Source organism: Tympanuchus pallidicinctus, unplaced genomic scaffold, assembly GCF_026119805.1.
Source record: "Tympanuchus pallidicinctus isolate F22 unplaced genomic scaffold, pur_lepc_1.0 scaffold17, whole genome shotgun sequence".
Classification (NCBI taxonomy): domain Eukaryota; kingdom Metazoa; phylum Chordata; class Aves; order Galliformes; family Phasianidae; genus Tympanuchus; species Tympanuchus pallidicinctus.
The window spans coordinates 15,196,567-15,217,436 of NW_026294690.1; the positions used below are offsets into that span (position 1 = coordinate 15,196,567).

Genomic DNA, 20,870 nt, shown 5'->3' on the forward strand with positions numbered 1-20,870 from the left:
TTTTTTTTTTTAAAGTAATTTTACCACACCTTTCTCAGCGATGTTTATGGTTTTTTTGTTTGTTTGTTTGTTTGTTTTTTCTCATTTATAAATGCATGTAAAACTTGAATTGAAATTGCTGTGCTGGAAATTCACCTCGTCCTGGTACGGGAATCCCCGGCATTCTGCATGTATTACCACAAACCTCACTCCGTGCCGCCTCGACACTTTCCCTGCACATCGTTTGCATTCAGAGCGTCCCTCCCTGCTTCTCAGCGCACGCCGAGCCCGTCCCGCTAACAAGGGCCGGCCCCCAGCTCGTACTTTTCCACTTTGACCCCGAAACGCGGATTTTCGGGACGTCACGGAAAGCCCCGCCTCGCAAAGGGGCGGTGACGTCACGCCCAGCTGCGCTCAGAGCCCCGTGACGTCACGCCGCGAGCTCCGAGCGGGGCGGGGGCCGAGGGGCCGCAGGTGGGCACGCGTGGGGCTCGAGCCGTAGCGTTGCGGCGGGCGGAGGCGGCGGCCCGGCCCGGCCCCGGGGCGGACTCAGTACCGGGCGGGGCGGACGCGGCGCTGTGGGCGTGCGGGAGCGGCGCGGCTCGGCTCGGCTCGGAGCGGAGCGGCGGTCACCTCGCGGCTCTCCTCTCGCGGCGGCGACGATGCAGGCGGAGTCGGGAATCGTGCCGGACTTCGAGGTGGGAGAGGAGTTCCACGAGGAGCCCAAGACGTACTACGAGCTGAAGAGTCAGCCGCTTAAAAGCAGGTGGGCGGCGGCGGCCGGGCCGCGGAGGACGCGCTGTCCTGGCGTGGATCGGGGCTTGGGGGAAGGGAACGGGTTGGGAGCGGCTGCGATAAACGGCACCGGAGGGGAACGTCCTGCGGAGCAGCGCGTTAAAAGCAGCTATTGAGCCGGTGTTTCCTGCAAGAATGGCAGTTCTGTTCGGCCTGCGCGGGGCGGGCCCGTCCCCGCCGTGCCATTATGTAAAGGGCATTGTCGGCGGGGCACGGGGCCGGCTGCTCTGCACTGCTTTGCTCCGCACTGCTTTGCTTTGCTCCGCGCTGCACTGCACTGCGCGGTCCCGTCGAGTTCCACAGCCCCGGCCGGGCGGGGACAGGCGCTGCGATGCGCTCCGTGCTTTGCGCTTTGGCTGCGCGGTCGCCGCAAGGTCTCGCGTTCCGGGCCGATCTCTTTCATTTGACTTTGAAAGCAGGTGTGTTGTGTGCGAGCGAGCGCTGGGGATTGGAAACTTTCGGTGGTGTGTCAGCTTCTTCCTGAAGTGTTTTTTTTCTTTTTTTTCCCGCAGATTATTCTTACCCAAAGCGGCTATGTCGCTTAGATTTATTTTTTTTCTTTTTAAGAGGAATAAAACCACACAGAGTTCTATTTCTTTTGGTGTATTACTGTGCCCGATTTCACTCGTGGTGCTGGAAGTGCCCCCAGATGCCCTGAGCCCTCCTGCTTTCTGTGTGTCTCCACTCTGAGCTCTGGGCCAGGAGTGAGCCCTCACCACAGCACCAGGTTCTGCTATGGGTGGATCTCTTTGCAGCCGGGGCTGTTAGCTTGCTTTCACAGTCACGGCTTGTGCTTCTGAACAATGCTCTGCGTCCGGCTGTGTGTGTAGCTGGAAAATGAATGGGAAGGTAAATATTAAAAACTGCTGGAATGAAGTTGGATTGCGTTGCGTGTCAGACTGACTTCAGATGAATTCTTGATCGTGCTCTGAGTGCTGAAGAAGCACGGCAGTCTCATAGTGAAAGACGTGAAGGGTGCAGAGGAGGTGGACCTGCTGCTGTGGAGGCAGCTGGGGTGGTATGGGGTCAGTGACCGTGTTGTAGCAGTCACCGTGCAGGTCACCAATTCACAGCTATCAGCCTGGATTGCAGCAGCTTCAGGTTCTGGCTGGTGTGCGCTACAGTTTTGTCCCTTTGCAGTCATCTCCTCTGTAATCTGTAAGTTGTCTTGCACAAATGTTACAAGCACTCTTGGCTCTTGTGATGTGCTGCCTTGCTGTCACTTTGGGCTTCCCTGACTTTCCCCAGCATGTTGGCTGATGTGCTGACCTTGCTGTGTCACCTGCCTTGTGTGCAGCTGTCACCTTCAGGTGAGTCCCAGCAACTCCTGGCCACGCTGGAGCTGAAGAGCCAAGGACCCAGACATCCCTGCTAGGTCCATGTGAAGCAGAGCCAGACTGATGGAACCTGATAATGAGTGGCAGAAGTTGCTCATAAAACTGCCTGCTTCATAGTGTGCAGATTATAATCTGTGGGGGTTTCAGTAGTCCTTCAGCACTGCTCAGGTCTGAACCAAGCCTGACAGGTGGTCGTTGGGGAATCCAGCATCACTGTGCTGCTTTCTTCTGTAATGCAATCAGAGTAATAGCACAGCACGGGGTTCAAATGGTGTCATGATGGGGCTGTAGCCACAAAAACTGCTTTCTTACAGTCCTCTCTACAGCTTTACCCAGCGGAACAGGTGGAACAGAGGCAAGCACTGGTATTAGGGGTTGGGGCTTAATAATGATCTGCTACTTTCCCTGTTGAGAACTGCTGATTTCCTAGCAACATTCAGGGCTTTCTCTGATGCTTTTTAACAATAAGAAGTGAGAAGCATCCTCGGCTTACTCACAGCACTGAAATTGTGAGTAGATAGAAAAAGGCACACCGCTCAGCAGTACATAGCAGTGCCAGTGGCTCTGACCCTAGAAGAAATGTTTTATTGGCACTTGAACTTGGTCCTGGCTGCCTCTTGTTCAGGTCGTGTTCTCCTCGCATCCTCCCCAGTTGCTTGTTTTTTGGTGTATGACATCCAGCTCGATATTCCTTCTTTACAAGGAGAGTGGTTAGGCCCTGGAACGAGCTGCCCAGGGAGGTTGTGGATGCCCCGTCCTTGGACGTGTTCAAGGCCAGGTTGGACGGGGTCCTGGGCAACCTGATCTGAATGTGTGTGTTTGGTGGCCCTGCTAGGCAGGGGGGTTGGAACTACATGATCCTTGAGGTCCCTTCCAACCCGGGTGATTCTGTGATTCTGTGTGATTCTGTGATTCCTCCTTGTTGATGTGCTGTCTCGGTTAGTCTATCCGTATTTCATAATTCAAGTCTGCAATCCAAAGCTGCCAGGGGTCCAATAACAAAAGCTTTTTGCTGTAAATACTGTACGAAGTTAGGCCAAGCCACAACTGAATACTAGAGGCCAGGGAAAAATGTCAGCAAAAAGCTTTAATCACAAGGGACGAAAAGAAGTCATTGGACAAAGATGCATCATTTCCAACCACGTTTCCTAAGCTCTCCAGGTCTGTAAGAACCTAGCTTCTTGTACAAAGCGCTAGATACACTTAGGGTTCTCTGGAATTTGGTGTGGTTGAACATCTTTGAAAACTAAGATGATGGTTTGGTTGCTTTGGTTTCTCCAGAGTGACTCCTCGCTGTGGGAGGAAACTGGATTTGAACTCATGTCTCAGTGGCTGGGCATGGTTTCCTTCCCCCTCTTCACATTTGTACTTCATTCCTCTGCTGCCTTATTTTTGGAGACCAATTTGTGAGTACACACTCTTGAGTACGTACGTGCCTGTGTAATGAGCAGGTAAATAAGGTTTCCTTTTTGGTGTAAGCAGTGCACAGTGAAATGGGTGGAGTTTTATTTTCAGACAATCAATTGAAGAAAGTAATCAGTGATTGCCAGAAATAAACACAGATGTCACCTCTGCACGCAGCCACCAGAACACAGTTACAGTACATCTGTCACAGTGCTAATGTGGTTTCTTTAGAACGTTTGACTTTTTAAAGCTCTACTTTGGGTATCAAACTGGGATCTTCAAGGGAGGGCCTCACAGCCTACTGCTGTTGCTCGCAGTTGCTATAGTATTTACTTTGTCCTCTTGCCTATTCTGCATGCTGTTACCACTTATTGACCCTGCTCCTGCCCTGTTCTGTACACGTTTTCCTTTGGGTGGATATTGATCGGGTACCACTGAAGGCACAGCTTGACCCACTGAGGTGCACACAGTGCACTGAACTGACCCAAATATGGCCAAAAATAAAAGACAAAAAAAAAGAAAAAAAAAGATTAAAATGATCTGTTTTCTTGAGTCCCTGTAATGTGTGTGCATTGGTGTGAGCTGCCTCTGAAGTGCCAGGACATAATTATCAGCTGTTGTCATTTACTTCCTTGCTCTAAATAAAGCCACATACCTGCAGTTAGGTTGCTGCTGGTTGTGCTATTTTCTTTTACCCTTTTGCAGCCAGTTTATATTCAGACTGGTTTGGAACGATGGCAACTACTGGAGTTATTTTTAGTGGAAAAAAATGATTAGGAAATGCTTTTAAGTTGTGTGTTAGTTGTAGAGGAAGCTTGTTCTTGCTTTATGAGCAATAGCATTGAGCTGTAGAGTTTGTCATTGCTGCGGCAGTGATGTAAGCTGTCGGTACCTTACTTCCATCTGCTTGTACCTCCCCTATGCCTGGCTGGGATCCCCTGGAAAGCACTTCACTTGCTTCCTCCTGGTACTGTGCTGAGCACTGAAGACCAAATTTAATAGCAGCTTTCCTTGTAACGCCCTGTGTTTGTTTAGGAAACGTTAATGTGACCAGAGGCAAACGTTTCTGAGATGTGTGCTTACTGTGGAGCCCAACAGGATTCTTCTGAAGTGCCTCAATCTGCAGATGATCAAATTTAATTTTGCAAATGATCTTTGCAGCGTGATTAAGTTTAAACTTGATTACATTGAGGCTTCTCAGCACTGAATTTGTGCTTTACTGGAGGTAGTCTTCATAGCACTGCTATTTACGGATCTTATTTGAGTGTTTTATATTCTGGTTAGGTTCTGCAATGCAGTTTGTTCAGGCTACTGCTTACATCTGTTCCAGTTGTGCAAGAAGTGGAAAATAGACTTTATTTAGAACTGGTCACATGTGCTCCCATCCAGGAACTGTCTCAGCGTGCTTAAAAAAATAAAAATGTATCTTGGAGGAACAGATTTAAAAAGTTCCTGAAATATTTTTCAGACTGTTATGAGGATCGTTATGTATTTTAAACTGAAAGGTAATAACGTCTGAGTTGGAAGTGGTATGAAGCTGGTGTTGGCTGAAGGCAATGGTAAGGGCAGTGGGAGCAGAGCTGAGCTGGAGGTCTGTGTCTTTGAAATGTCTTCCGTGGTGTTTCTGTGAGTCAGTAATCCCACCTTTGTTCTGCACCTCACATTCTCTTCATTGGAAGGAAACCCTGTTAGCCAAATATTCTTGTATTCTCTTACTTTGGACTTGAAAGGAAAGGCTGTAATTGGCGTCTCTGTTGTGTAAACATATGGAGACAATAAGAAGTTGCACAGAAAAATGGTGTTTCTTTTGTATTAGGAGCTGGTACAGATCTGTGTAACAGAGCATTTTCCATTGTGAAAGATTCCTGTGACCTTTTCTCTTTAGAGGAGCTCTCTCTGCTATTTGCAGTAGGCCTTTGCTGTTTAGCATGAAAACAGAAATAGCCCATGAAATTCTGTTCAGCATTTGCTTTGATAGGAGTTATTAAACGTTACCTTTTCACTTCCCCAGCTTGCTTTTCTCAGGAGAACTGTGCTTGGCTGCCAAGCTCATCATGCAGCACGCAGATATTTTGGGATGGAGATGACTACACTGACTCTGCACCTTTGGGCAGATGCATTTATCAAACTATTGGCTGCATTCGTTCTGAGTACACACTCTACATGAAGTAAATCCGTGCCTCACTGCTGAGCCTCCCTCGCTGGCTAAGACTGATTTCGACAACCCAGGTTACAACTGGAATTGGTCTATTCTTCCATTTTTCATTCTGTGCTGTGTGTTTGTATGTTGCACTCTTTGTGATGGTCTCAGAGGGCTGTTCCAGAACTCTTGGAGGCAGTGTGACCAACTCCTGCTGCACTGTGTGATCAGGATCTAGAAGAAGAGAGCGAAAGATACCCTTGGATGCATTATCTTACTAACAAATTTTTCCCATCTGTACACTGCAGGATTAGAAGTTTAATAGGAAGAAATCAGTACAGCTGTTAAAAATGAGGGTACAGGAGACAACCCCTGTTTCTTTTCGTGTTCCCTAACGAGCCACTTTGAGATGTTGGGAGTGAAATGAGAATAATCTTCTGTTTACTTTTCTGCTAAAATTGAAATTGCACGCTGACTGCTAATTGTCTTTGGAGCACAGTCTGCCATTTCAGCTCCGGGAACAAAATGAGAGTCCTGCTTTCATTAAGCTGCTCGGGCCCTTGGCCATTATTGTCTGTCTCTTTCTATTTAAGATTCTAAAAGTTTTCAAAATATATTATGGTAGTGTTTGTTCTTGATAAAATTTATTCTTTTCCTATCATTTTTGCCGGATCAAAGACGATGTGATGAGGCAGGGTAGCCTGGCAGATCTTGCTGTACTGTTAACTACTACATCCCTATATATTATACTGGTTACTGTTTTGCTGCTGGGAAGCACGAGGCAGTTACTGATTTGCATATAATTTCACACTTCATTTCATTTGGGGGGGAGAACAGCTTAGGAAAAAAGCATCATATTCTAGACTCATGATAAAATAATGCTATTGCTTCACCTGCAGCAGCTGTAAAGTGCTGCTGCTGATTTGAGCTTCAGGACCTAAATAGTGCATTCCCTATGAGGGCTGCAGTGTGCCCTCAGCCTTCGTGCCTAGGGATGGCAAGAGGCACAGCTTTGTGTGCCTTCTCAAAGCACTCTGTCCTGGTAATATTGGCCACAGTGTCACCTTGTGACTCACAGGAGCCTGGCTGTTGATGTCTATGGGCTTCATCTGAAAGTAAGGATTTTAAAGAGGCCGTTCTTCCAGCATGGCATAGGTATTGCTGCTCCACGTGAAAGAGTTGTGAACGTGGATAAGAAAGGCTTAGAATGCAACTGCTAGTTAATACTTCAACCACTAACAGTGTGCTTGGATGACGCTCGCTTTTTCTGGTAGCATCTCTGCTGCAAGGGCTGCTGTGTGTGTTTGTGCTAGCAGCTCTCTGCTCAGCATGCAGCCATGGCCGGGTGGGTTGTGCTTTTTCCTTCAGTGCTTGGTGGTTCTGAGCAACTAACATGCAGCCCCTTGCCCTGCCCTGCTGCCAGCAGCTGCTGCGAGGACCGGCCAGGCAGGTTGAGGGCAGAAATGTGTTGCTGCTGTATATAATTACAGCTTCCAGCGTCAGCCAGCAGGGCTGCTCGCTGCGATGATTGGTGCCTGTACTGCTATGTAAAGCAGAACGCGAGCTTAATGCCGGGTTTGGGCTACTATTTTAATATTGTAATTAGCAGCCTTTAGCAGTAAACAAGTTTTTTTTTTTTTTAATCAGTTCCATGAAGATTATGCTTTCACAATTTAAGCAGACGTGCGTTTGCAGACGTGGGGAGTTTGTTTCGGGAACTGTGTATTACTTGGAGGAGAAGAGCATTAAGGACAAACAAATACCCTGTTTCTTTTTCTTTTTTCTATACCCAGTGTATTTTGGGTTTGGTTTTGGGCAGCTGGAGGGTGATCCTGTAGTCACTATTCAATGAGGATGTTTCAGCTAAGAACAACTGACACGTTTGAGGCAATGTGGCAATCTCTTGGATTCATCCTTTTAAATGCTTCCCAAAAAAAACGTGAGCTAGTTTCACAGGTATGTTCTGTTTCCCTTCGTGGCTGATCTTTGGACACAAAATGAACTTAAATCTCTCTCAAGCTGCTGCTTTCATTGGTTGCTGTGCGTCAGGTTGGATATTAGGAAGAATTTCTTCTCAGAGTGGTGAGGCACTGGCATAGTGGTGGGATCAGCATCTCTGGAGGTGTCCAGGAAAAAGGTGGATGTGGCACTGAGGGATGTGTCAGTGGCCGTGGTGGAGGTGCATTGGCGTTGGATTAGGTGATCTCAGTGGCCTTTCCCCCCTTAGTGATCCTATTATCAGTAGAGTTGTGTGGCTTGTTGGGCTGAGCCAGCCTGGCTTTCTCCACCTACTGGTTGCAAAGAGTGAAGAGACAAGAGGGCTGAAGTTGTACAGAGCAGGAAGGTTTGTATCTGCTCAGAATTTCATCGGTGTGCATGCAAGGGTGACGTGCCTGGTTTGGCCTGCTGTTCCATTAAATGATTTACTTGAGATGAATTTGAAGAGAAAAGGACTTTGCATGGGGAAAATTAGTGTTTTGGGTATATGGAAAGATGCTAATCAGCTTTGAGATATTTTAAGCGCTGGAGGCTTGCCAAGTTGATGTGTCTCTAAGCATTAGGCCAATAAGAGGTACTGTAGTTTCAAAGTGTGGATGCTATGACACCATTCCTCTTCTTCAGCACAAAGTGCTATGCAAAGAGTAGAAACCTGGCAGGGCAGGGATTTTGGGATCAGAGAAACCAGAGGAGTAACGAGAAAAAGAAGTGGGAACCACTGGAATGTTCTGAATGAGGGATGCTTCAGAGAATGGAGAAAGGGATGATTAACGATCTTTACTAATCTTACTCCCAACCATCCTGTTGTAACATGTAAACACATACAGAAAATAGGAGTTACTGTGATTCTTTCCGGGCTAGAAGAAGGCAGCTAAAAGACTTGGGATGGAGCTAACTCAACTGTAAGCTGCTTCAGGGTGAGGAAATGGGAGCAGACACTTGGAGCTGCCAGACACTGAGAGGTGAGGAGTGGGGGCAGGAGGGGGCTGTGGTCCTGGAGCTTCACACTGCCAATCTGAGATAGTGCCGGGAGCTGAAAGGGGATGGTTGAGAGATCTGGAGTGGGAGAGCCGGGCTCAGCCGTTGTGTACGTTCATTGCTTTTCAGGATTCTTTGAGGTTTCTCTAAATAAAGAAGGAGAGTTTGTGTAAAGCAAGATTTATTTTGGAAGTGCTTTTTCTGGACGTGACCCTGCATGGTGATAAAAAACAAGGCTGTAAAGTCAGAGTAGCAGTATGGAGGGAGAGGGCACAAAGCAACCCCTTCCTTCTTACAGTGCCTGTGTACTTCACTCTAAATAAATAAGTTACAACCTCGGGGTGTGAAATCAGAGATGAGATATGCCAACGTGCAAGAGGGAGATCTTACAGAGAAGCAAAGGGAGAAACTTGCTCTGGGCTGCTAGGAGCACAGAGAAGCATGAGGTCTCTGCAGTGGGTCTCTTGGGATGCCATTAACTATTGTTTGGGTTTCTGCTCTGCAGTCTTTGTTTGTACCAAATATTTACAGTTTTAGCAAGCTCATCCTGGACATCAGTTTGCCTAGTGAAGGAATGGGCACGGTTATGAGTTGTGGGGATTTCTTGTTTATTTATTGCTGCTGTAAGACGAATGTCACTATCTGATATTCTGCCCTTGGAGAAGGCACAGTGTAAATCTGTTAAGCTGCTCCTTTGTTTGTTAGTTTTGTGCATAATGAGTTTGGAATTTAAGATTAGTGGTGTGCTGTGTAACTGCTTATTTTGTGACCTCATCCTCCCGTTCTGCTTGCCTGCTTGTCCACCTGTCACATCCTGTTGGGCACCTAGGGCTATGTTCCTTTGGTTTTGCATTGCATCATCTCATTTTTGTGTGTTCTGCACCTTAGTGGAATTGGGGGGGGGGGGCAGGGAAAGGCAACAAAAAAATAACAACCAAAAAAGAACAAAACCCCCCCTGCAAAACCAACAGAAAATACACCCATGTGAAGTGGGTGTTTATATTCATTACAGAATGTGTGGGGAAAATGTGGCTTCAGGGAGCCATGGAGTGGTTTGTGCTGGAAGGGAACTTTCGGAATCACCCAGTCTGGTCCCTGTGCTCCAGGCAGACACATCTCTCATCGGACCAGGCTGCCGGTCTCACCAAACCTGAGTCAGCCAGTGGGGGATGTAAGGATATATACTGCAGACAACCAGTGAGCCATGGCTTTTTCAACGTGCGTCTTCAACAGGAGCTGCTCCATTTTGCCTTGTGTAATGTTCATTGGGCTGGTAGGAGCCGGAGTGGCTTAGGAACACAGTGAGCATCCACCTGGGATTGTTCTCATCCTGCTTCAGAAAATGATTTTTTGGAGTGGAGCAGCTCTACCAGGAAGCATGGAGGATGTGCTCACAAATTAGATCTTTTTCAGCCCCATCTGTTCCTTAAAGGCTGTTAGCCAAGTTTCAGCAATTGGGGTCACAGCTTGAAGTACAGGGAGCTGCGTGAGCCCTGAGTGGTGATGTTTGCAGCACAGGCAGTGGGATGAAGGCAAGACATTCCTAGAGTTATGGGAAGCAGAGGGGTTAGCAAGGGGTGAGGAAATTAACTCTGAAATTGGTGATTGAAGGGCTTCTCTTAGTGGTATGTATTAGTAGAGAAGAATATGAGGAGTGAAGGCACATACAGGTCACTTCTTGAAAGCACTTCACCTTTTAGGAATGTGCAATAGTGTGTAGTGCAGCAGGAGGAGCCAGAATCTGTAAAAGCAGGTAATTTCCAAGGAGTGAAGTGAGCAAGACAGGAGATAGACCATAATCTTGTTCTGTCACAAAGTTGTTGTTTTTTTTTTTTTTAATTTAGCTTGTTGCACAATTTACAGTTTCAATCTAATTGCAAAACTGTTCTGCAAGTGATAATTTGGTTCCCAGCTAACACAGCTTTTGTATTTACCACACAAAGTGGCCCCTGGAGCTGCCGGCCCTACTGATGCTGGGGCTGGGCTGACTGTTTTGTGTGTCACAGAGATCTGCATGGAACCTTTGTCCCTTGGGATCATCTGGGAGGTAGCGGCGCTGCCTCGTGGTGATGCTGCAGGCAGAGATGTCAATCTTGGAATGAAGTTCTGCTGTTGGATTTGAATGATTTTAGGTGCTGTCGTAGCATTACCCGATGCGTGTTTCACATCTATCATTTAATACCTTTGCACTGAGGAAGACCAGGTTTATGAAGTAACACGATGTAGAAAGTCACAGTATCTGTTTTTGTTATTGTTTCCAGTGTTTTTATTATTTATTACTGTGTTTACTTCTTTCTTGTGGCAAGGACTCTCCCATCTCTTGAAATCCCAATTTTGCAATCGCTATTCCCTGTATTGAAGTGCTTCAGTATCAGGCTGTGCTTTTGGGAAGTGCTATATTTGGCTGCTTGCAGACTCATCCCAAGTACAGAAGACGTTCAGTAGGCGCCATTTGACTTCATGCAGTGCTATCAGGAACACTTGGCTTTGGGAGCTCTGATGGAAATGTAGTTCCTATCTTCTATATAGGAGAAATCAGTGATGAAATTAGAAACTGCATGCATTTGGTGAGATTTTAGTAGCCTGCAGAGCACCCTTTGCAGCAGAAAGATAGGTGCTCTGGAGCTGCAAGATGGTACTGATTGTATTGCATTTCTGCTGGAACAAAAATATAACTGGTTCAGCATTTGCACGTTCCACTTGTGTATTGTTTTCGCTTTATTTTGTGCATTTAGAGAATGCTGTGCTCGGCAAACTGCTGCTTTAGTATTTTCTGTGGAATGGAAACCATCTGGATAATTTAACTGAATTTTATCTAAGGTCTTGGTAACAGGCTCTGTTCTGTTTCTTGGCATCTTGCTTGATGAAGATGAGAATTCAAGTTAAAATTCAAGAAGTTAAATATGGGCTGGTTTATGACCCGGAGTTTTAGAAGCAACTTCTGCTTATTTGAAATCTTAAAGGTATTCAACATATTAAAATAATGCTATACGGTCTCTCCCAAAAGCGTTTTCCCTGAGCAAATGCCTCCTGTAAGGCTTTTTCTTTCTTTCCCTAATGTACTTTGAATCTTTTGTGTAGTGGGACTTGCAAGTTAGGAAAGTGTTCAGCATTTGTGCTGCGGCTGCTTTGAAAGAGAGCTGTCATAAGCGCATGCTAAAGTTAAGCATATGCTTAAAGGCTTTTCTTAATTAAACTGCAGTTCAGAAAAACCCTTCCATGTCTTCTTTATTTCAGACTCCGAATTAAATCAATTGGCTTTGTACTCATAGGTTTAAACTTGTTGCAGCCCTCGGGTAACAAATATGTTGGAGTCCCCCACCCCTGATCCAGCAAACCTGTAGTGCAGGAGCTGTGCTGCTGTGCTGAGGTTTCAACACATGGCTTAAAAATGGTGTTGGATTGGAAGATGAGTTTTCAGTGTATGGCAGGTTAAATCCAATGGACTTCTGGGCCTGACACCATGATTTGGTGTGTTCTACTTCCATGTGTAAGAAGGAGAAGTAAGAAATCATCCTAGGTAAAGATAAATGCATTACCTTTGTGACATGAGATGCTCAACAGGAAGACCACCATCAGTCAGACTTTTTTTCCCTACAGAAAGAGTTAAGCACCCATTTAGTTTCTGATGTCCTGATGATAATGTTGGCTTGTGTTATTTAATTTTATTTTGAGTGAGATGAAGGGAAGAGATAATATTCTCAGCGTTGGTAGATTGTAGGCGTTGGGGGGAGAGGCAGTTAGATTTGCCTAAATGGTGATGAATGATTCTTTGAATGCTTTGTGTGCCCATGATATTGATACATTCTGGTGTGGGGTTCATCCAGTAGAAGGAGCAGTTTGTGACTGCAGCATTCTGAATGGGAGCTTTGCTGCTGGCCTACTCTCAGATCTCATATGGAAAGGTTCTGCACGTTTGGAATAGAGCTATTTTCAAGAGTCGTCAGATTTTCCTGGTGGCTGGAGGAGTCGTTTCATGGAGTCCAGCTTGGAGCCACATCTTATTGGCATTGGGTTCTTCCAAAGGTGGAGACCTCATGGCTTCTCTAGGGAACCTGTTCCAGCATTTGTCCACACACAGGCTATAGAACTGGTGTATATTTGTTTATTTATTTTTGCTTCTCTTGTGCCTATCTCAGGTAGAAAATACTTGTTGAATTTTCTGTTGCTGTATTGAACTTCGTAGTACTGTAGGTTTGAGGGGGCTGAACCATTTCACCTCAGTTGTGCTGTTTTAGCTTTGCTTTTGTAAGCTGGACAAGGGGAGTTATTTCTTAATCTAAGCTGTTGCATTTGGTCATTCAATGAAGCTGTTGTCCAGGCATTGGTAAGGTGGGCAATCCTTGTACCCTTTGCCTCACCTTGGAGTGGCTTCCTTGTTTTGACTCCATCTTGGTTGGTTCTTCAATGTGTTGTTCTCCTACATGGCAGAGCTGCAAAGCATGCAATGAGCACTTCAGCTTTGATGCAGAGGTGTCCAGTGCACAGAGCTGTGCCTCAGTGCTGTTTGTGCAAAGCTCCTGACAGATGCTCATTGCCTGTGATGTTATCAGCACTGCTTAACATGTGTAATAATTCCACAAGGTTGTTGACTAAAACATTTCAGCTCTTTGATGCACCAGCACTAACTTGTCTGTTATGAATTCATATATGAAGTTAAAATTGCTTTTAAAATAGTAAACATGAACTTTGGCTGTTTCTTGCTTAAGAGATAATTCTAGAATGTGTTCTTCAGTGCCTTTTGTAACATGGAGCTGCTTCTGTGTTCCTCAGGACAGCCTACAAGCTTTGTTCAACAAATAACACATGCAGTTGAGTATCTTGACTGTTCTGGCATTGGTTATCCTGTGTGAAACTATCCAGGGCTGCATTTTAGTGTTTGGTGCCTTGCTTTTGGCAGCTTAGGGACCAGCAAACTGGAGAGCTTGCAGAAATTAAGTGCAAATCTTTAACAGGGCTGTTGATCACAAATAAGAGCCGGGTGCTGCGCCATGCCATTGCAGTCTTTGCTTGGTATCACAGCAGCGAATGTGTGCTGACTGTAAAGGCTCCAGTTAGTGCTGTATTGTCAGGCTCTGGCATGTTTTGGTAACTGTAGTTGACTGGGAATAGCAGAACATGGAGTATGGAAAATAAACCATGTTTATTGCTCCAGTTTTTGTTCCTTCTGCATTTCCAGTAACTGTTGAGAAATGAGCAGAAAATTCAGGGTGGGTGTTTTCCCAGAGCACCGCATTCTGGGAGAGAGGGCTGATGTCTTTGTGCTGCTTAGAAGCTCTGAGGCAAGCTGAGACCCTGAGCTGGGTGGGCTCAGTCCTTGTGTGAGCTGCTGCTTAGTAAAGCTGTCTGGGCAGTTTAACTCTGCAGTACTGAACTTCAATTAAGTTGTCAGGTGTAGCATTGCTTTAGGCGTTAATAGAGTTTTACTCTCACTTAAAAATCTGGTTTAGTAATTAACCTCCATGTTATTCTGAAGTTCAGAAGTCGTTTGTTTAGTGCAGCAAATCTAGTGCCGTGTGAATTAAAACATGGAAGATGTTCTGTAATGAGAAATGGAAACAGGAAAGTGCAGAAATTGGATAATACGCAGTTTACAGGGAACTGTGCTAGATGCTCAGTTTTTAATTAAGAGTTTAATTCTGAAGGCACTGCTTCGCTTCTGCATTTGGATAGTTGAGGAATATTCTGTTTTATATAGGAACTGAATAATGGATTTCACTTGTTGCACACTGACTTGTAGTTGCACTCAGTCAGTGGTACAGCTTTTTCTGCAGTGTGCTTTTGGTGACAGCACAGTTGCCAGGAGGTGCAGTGTGTTCAGATGCTGGATGCGAAGTGCCAACAGGACTGTGGAACTGCTCCCACAGTTCTGACTTTCCCCAGAAAATTCCAGGCTTAGAGCTGGCCTATTATTGCAATAGTACCCATGGCTCTATGCTTTCCAGGACTGGAGGGATAACATCTCATTGAGTTGCTTTCTTGTACCCCAGCATTTCCCTCATACTGTTGGCAGGCAGAGTGAGATGGAGAGGAGCTGGGGGGGGCAGGCAGTAGCAGCAAGCAGCTGCCATGCCAGTGCAGTGCTCAGGCTGCAACTCTAAACGTGCTCCAGAGCAAAACATCCTCGTGCTAAATCTCCTCCAGTACATTTCAGAGGTAAACATGCTGGAGTTGGAGGTTCAGTGTTCTCCCAGCCATGTCCCGTATAGCATGGATACGTGGAATCCAAGCCTCAATCATTTCTAACTTCTGAGTGATTCAAGGAGGGAAAAAAATATAGCTTCATATCTGTTACTTAACTACTTTACTTCAAAGCAGTAATTTGGGGTAAAAGTTCATCTCCTGCTTGCCAGCAGGACTCTGCACTGCTCGGGGCGTGACTTTGGGCTACACCTGGTGTCCTGTAGCTATGGGCTGCTGCTGGGAGGGATGGCTGTGCCCAGCTTTGCCTCCAGCCACAGGTCTGCTCCCTCCGTGCTGAAGAAGTGAGCAGCTGGGGCAGCTCCCTTCAGCTGTTTATCTCTCCGAGGCAGTCGGAAAGGTCTACATGTGCCCAAAAAAGCTTTGTTTTCCTTCAGCTCACAGCACTGTGCTGTGGCTGTGCAGTGTTAAGACCCAACCTTCGGAGGATTGAGGACCATACATAAAATTATAGAATGGCCTGGGTTGAAAAGGACCACAGTGACTATCTAGTTTCAACCCCCCTGCTATGAGCTGGGTCCCCAACCACCAGATCAGGCTGCCCAGAGCCACATCCAGCCTGGCCTTGAATGTCTCCAGGGATGGGAGAGTAAGTCTTCTCCTTCCATAGCAGCTTGCATTTACATACAGTTTGGGACATAAAATTGTACCACTGATTTAAAATCAAAGCAAAAGGGATCTGTGGTTACAACTGGCCTGTGCTTGGTTTGTACATGGCTGAGTGTTGCTGCCTTAAAGCCAGTATTCCTGTGGGAAGCATGGTGTGTATCATGCCTACATTCAATGAAATGAATGAGTTTGGTTTGATGGCTTTGTCATTGATTTTTAATGTACTGAGTCTCCTAAATGAGAGAGTGGTAATGCCAGCATTCTTGGTAACCTGACAGGGCTCCCTTCTCAAGCTTTATGCTGCTCTATAGGCGTCACATCCCAAATGCAGTGAATCACTGAGCTAATCATCTTATGGCTCGTGCATAGTTGAGTTAATTCTGTGTAATAATTTACTGATGTCAGCTATGCTGTGGTAGTTATCTATGTGCAAAGTCCTGGTTCATAGCAAATATGATGTAATGCTCGCTAACACAAACCTCTCTGGCCGTAGGCTAAGCTGTCTTAGTACACGTTTGCTGTGATCTAACAGCACACGTGGCTGTGCTTGCTCCTCAGCTGCTGAATGGTAACTTGTTAAACCAAGGTGTTTAGATTGGCTGCTTGAGTCTCCCTGCCACCATCCAGATTTGGAGTCAGTTGCTTCGATTGTAGCTGTGATGTCCAATCCATCCTGTGTTAATTTGTTTTCCACAGGAGACAGAAAATGTGTATAATGGATGAAACAGGATTGAATTCTTTCAGTGTGTAGCCATGGCTGGTAACTGTGGACTAGTTTAGCAGGGTTCACATCTGTGTTAGCTTTCTGAAGACAACATGAAGCTATTATGCAGTTACTACCCACTCCAGGATTTGCACATCAATTAGGAGAGGCTGCTTACTCATGCTCCTCAAAAGTTGTGCCAAAATAGCAGTTACATTATGTCAGAGCCCATATTTTCATCCAGGACAATTAATCAGGATGTAAACCTTGTTACTCCTCAGTAGCTTTGTGTATGTGCCTGGGACTTTGATACAGGGTGCTTCAGAAGGTTCAAGAAGGCTCCTCTGCAGTTGGCACACATCAGGGAAATTATGATGAAATGTGATGTTATTTTTCCAGCAGTATATCTGGGAAGTTCCAACAAGAAAGTTCTCTATAAACAGCTTTGCTCTGCAGTTGTAATTTATCCTACTTTAATACTCAGGATCCCTGCTTGGGGACACCTGTGTTGCTGTGAGGTGTATACGAGCCAGGGGTAGGGAGGTGCTTCCCAGCAAATCTGCAACCTGAGAGGAAGGAATGGGAAACAGATGGCTGCAGGAGGACAGCATGAGGCAGTGCTGCCAGTGCAGCAAGGAGTCCTTGCTCCCTGAGTACCTGTCAGCATCCCATATAGGTACCTGGCACATGTGTGCTTGGCATTCTGCTGCTTAGATCCTTCTTTCAGCAGCTTTTATGTTCCAGGTTGCCCCACGATCCCTTTGGATCTTGTGGTTTCCTGGTTGTTCCAGGAAGTCATCCATGGTGATGTAATGCTCCTGCTCTGCTTGTGTGTGCCGCAGAACCATGTCTGTTTACTTTCTTTATGCAACGCTGCATATAAAAGTTCTGCAGGCAGATCTTCAGTGCTGCATGGACCTCTTCAAATTAATAAAAGCTGTGAATCAAATCCTGGCTTTTGCTGAAGCTGGTGACTTGCTTGTAACGTTTCTTCTCAAATTTCAAGAGTCTGTGGTTCTGGATGCCAGCCCTGTCTCCTTGGGCAGTCAGTAAAACTCACTATGGTTCCGAGGCTGATGGTAGCAGAGCTGAGGACAGATGCAAAATGTCAGTTCAGATGTGATGCGACAAGGCAGTAGTGCATTTGGAGAAGTGTCAAAACCTGTTGTAATGGAAACAGGAAAATAGTGGCTTTACTGAGGCTTCTGGCCTTAGACAAGAACCTGGAGATCTGCCTCGTGACCTTCCGGGCTCTCTGCACGTATGACCTGCCTTATGTGCTGTATCAGAGCTTCTTCCAAAGAAAAGGAGAGGCTCAAAAGTAATCCCAGGAGCTGTGTGTGCCGAGCCGTGTGCAGCAGGACAAGGGTTCTGTAGAGGGGAAAAAAAAGCACTGCCATGCTGAAAGCGTGGTCTGAGGTCTGTTCAGTAATTCTTGATCCTGATTCAGTCTTCTGTCTGCTTTGCCAAATGCCTTGTAACGCAGGGAAAATGATAACTCAGAAAAGATGATGTGCAATAAAAATAGTAGCGCTTGCTCCAAATCCTCCATACGCTGATGGCTGGATTTTCAGGCGGTAGATTCCAGTGAGGCGTGCCAACAGGCCGCATACCTGCCTGTGATGTGGCCCTCTTTCCATGAAAAGCCATTTGGGTTAGAGACAAGGGTGAAGTCACCAGGAGTCTGTGGTATCTCTGTGAATTAGATCCAATCGTGTAGCTTATTAGAAGAAATGAAGCAGCATACCTCCTGAGGTCCTAGATGAGATTCTTGCTTTAGGAATCCTCTCCTGTTTCCATTTATTTCTTCCTGGTTGGAAAACTCATAGTGAGTGTATATAAATTCATATCATTAGAGACCATCTGGAAATAGCTATAGCAGACTAAATTATGTCTACTAAAAACTTTCTAAAGATCTTTTCTCTGAGGGAAGGGAGGATGGAAGCCTGGAAAAAGAAAAAAAAATAAAATAAAATAAAAAAATCCAGACCATTAGATCAGGGTTCAACTATATGAAATTATGGTAATGTTTTCATTTGGAAAAAGCACAGAGAAATTGAATTATGATTGAATGCAAATGCTGAAACATTAAAATTCTACTTAGCCTGTGGCTGTTCACTTAGTTTATTCTGTCCTGCTACCTTCAAAATGCAAACAACCATAACATCGTTTGACCTATCAGAATAAAATGAAGTATAGGAAATGCAGTAATACAGGTTTGCGAGGGAAGAAGTAAATTTAAGCAAATAGTCAACTCCTGGATTTGGTTGTCCCAGAAGGCTGTGGAGGTATTAGTAGGTTCCAAAAGGGATTGGGTGTTGGAGAGGCACTGGGGAGCAGAGCATGGGCAGCAGGCAGGTTTGTAGAATTGTAGAATGACTTAAGGTGGAAGGGACCTCAATGATCACACAGTTTCAACCACCTCTCATGGACAGGGTTGCCAAGGTTGTGTGCTTGTCAGTTGGAGGCAGGGTGCTGAGCTGGGTGGAAATGTGGAATTCTACTTATTTTGTGTGTTGGCCCAGCATCTGGAATTTGGGTACCAATTGACTGAGCTCTGGCAGGTTTGACATCTGGTTCCTTCTTTCTTCAGTTACTTCAAAATCAGGAACTACTCATCGAAGACTGGACTTAATGAATCACTGCGAATGCCTGATTTGTTGGCAGCTACATGCCACCCAGCTTCACATTCTGTTCTGCTGCCATAATTTTAACAAAATATTGGAACTATGCTCCCCCACCAAAAAAAACCAAGCAAGTCAAACCCAAAGTATTCAGAGATCTGGGAACTAATATGCAATCCTCCCCCAGTTTATTTGTACCAAGTGTTTGGGTAGGCCTTGGTAGTACTCTCAGCTGCAGAGCAGGTTTTAGTCAAGAAAAGCTTGGCTGTCATTTATTCTGAGGAGGTAAATGAGCTAGCTAATCTGGGACTGATGAGAAAGCTCGTCTGAGTTGAGAACTCAATCAAAGACATCTGAATCTCTGAGTCCGCATGGAAGAGGTCTTAGATGCCTTGCTTTAGTTGGGGGATTGGTCATTATCTTGTCAGTCATGTTTATTAGTTTGGGTTAGAGTTTATTGAGATGGCTCTCATGCCTTGCTGTGCTCATCATTGCATGCACAGGAGGCTTGTGTTGTCTCTTAGGGTATTATTTCCATTGTAACTGAAATCTTTCCTTTAGCTACCCGTCAGATTTTGACTCTCAAAGCCCACTTCACTGTACCTCAGCATATATGTTAAAACAGCTTAGCTCAGAACTTCTGAAAGGCTGTGTGTGGAGGGAGGTAGAGGAGTAGAAGGTATTTTGTGAGCATCTCCTGCTCCCCTCAGCTTGGTTGAGATACCTGGAAGGAATTTTTGCCTTCAGTGGAGAAGAACAAAGGAGTTAAGGTGGGTTGGCCTCTCTTGGCCAGGGATGTGGTAGATTTGGTGTTGATATGCTGTGTCCAAGTCCCACTTCAAATTTCAAGAGCATAAACTTTAATGGAGACTTAGAAGTAGAACAATTAAACCTGAACAAACAAAGTACATAAACAATGTCCAATCTGTTTAAGCTTCTCTTTGAGAAGGAAAGATCAGATGCAGATAATGGAACAGCCACGGGTGTATTCAGGATGTGTAATAATGTTCTCCAAGAAATTAAACCTTTTCCATCATTTGAAAAGCTGCCTTGCAGTTTGAGGTGCTGCCCCATCTTTTGTCACTTCCGCAGCATCAGGGAGAGAAATCAATCTGTAATCCAAGTAATCTAAATATAGCACTGTTAGCTTACAAATGAGACTTCTGATGGCTTCAAAATGGATTCTGTAATAAAAGGAAATGTATTTGACGCTGCCAGAATGTACAGTCCCACCACAGGCTTGTGAAATAACTGTTACAACAAAAAATTCTGGGCTGTAACAAAGCTTGTTGACATGTGCAGGTTACTGGAGGGTATTTCTGACTGTTGCCATGAAGATGAGTTAGCAGGAAAAATACTTTCTTTGCAACTGCCGTGCAGCCTTGTGTGTACCATCAGCTTTTGCAAAGAGGCTTTAAAAATGGTTAAAGAGGGAAACTGCCTTTAAAAATGTGTACCAGAGTTATGAGCTGTGGGGGCCAGAAGGAAGGAAGTGTGAGTTGGTCAGACAGCCAGAAGCAGCGTTAGCCTGTGTCACTCTCAACTGACTAGAAACTGTTTTGCTGGAGTACCTGGGTTGTTTTTTTCCCATCGAAACCATAGGTTTTGATTTCCCGGCAGTTCTACAAGTGAAGGTTTCAGTTACTCCAAGCATGCTGGTAACACTTGCAGCTGGTCACTTAATAAAATGTTGCAAGAAGAGCTCATGGCGCTCTTCATGTAACTTTCAAAGATGCGACTTCCAGCCATTGGGTGAGATTATAAATCCAGATTTAGAGGTGAGGTTTGCGCTGCTCACAGTTCTCTTTTTCACAAAACCTTGGCCAAGTGCTGAGTGATTGTTCTCCTTCCATCTGGCAGTATTTTCACAGCCATTGTTTGTAAGTGCATGGAGGGCTCTGGTTCTGCTCAGTACAATAGAGACATAACCATAAGAAAAGGCATTACAACCGGGCATACAGTGCTGTGGTTTCTGCTTGGCTTGCCTTGAGAGGCACTGGAGATGCATCAGGGAGAGCTTCTGCCCAGCATTGCAGTGTCCAGAAGTAAACTGCAGTGGGAGAACTTTGAAGACCACTAATCTTAGAATGAAGAAAAAAAAA

The 20,870-nt window shown here is 45.5% G+C and overlaps 1 protein-coding gene across 4 annotated transcripts in view; it reads left to right on the forward strand.

The window, feature by feature from the left end:
• Positions 1–529: 529 nt before the first annotated feature.
• Positions 530–20,870, forward strand: part of MITF (melanocyte inducing transcription factor) — an 88,647-nt gene continuing 68,306 nt past the window's right edge. For 2 of the 4 annotated variants that reach the window (XM_052679259.1, XM_052679261.1), the window contains exon 1: positions 531–745. In XM_052679259.1, the coding sequence (XP_052535219.1) occupies positions 642–745 (104 nt within the window). In that variant the 5' untranslated portion in view covers positions 531–641. Of the gene's footprint in view, positions 746–20,870 lie in introns of all 4 variants that reach the window. The other 2 variants (XM_052679258.1, XM_052679262.1) reach the window with 2 other exon arrangements.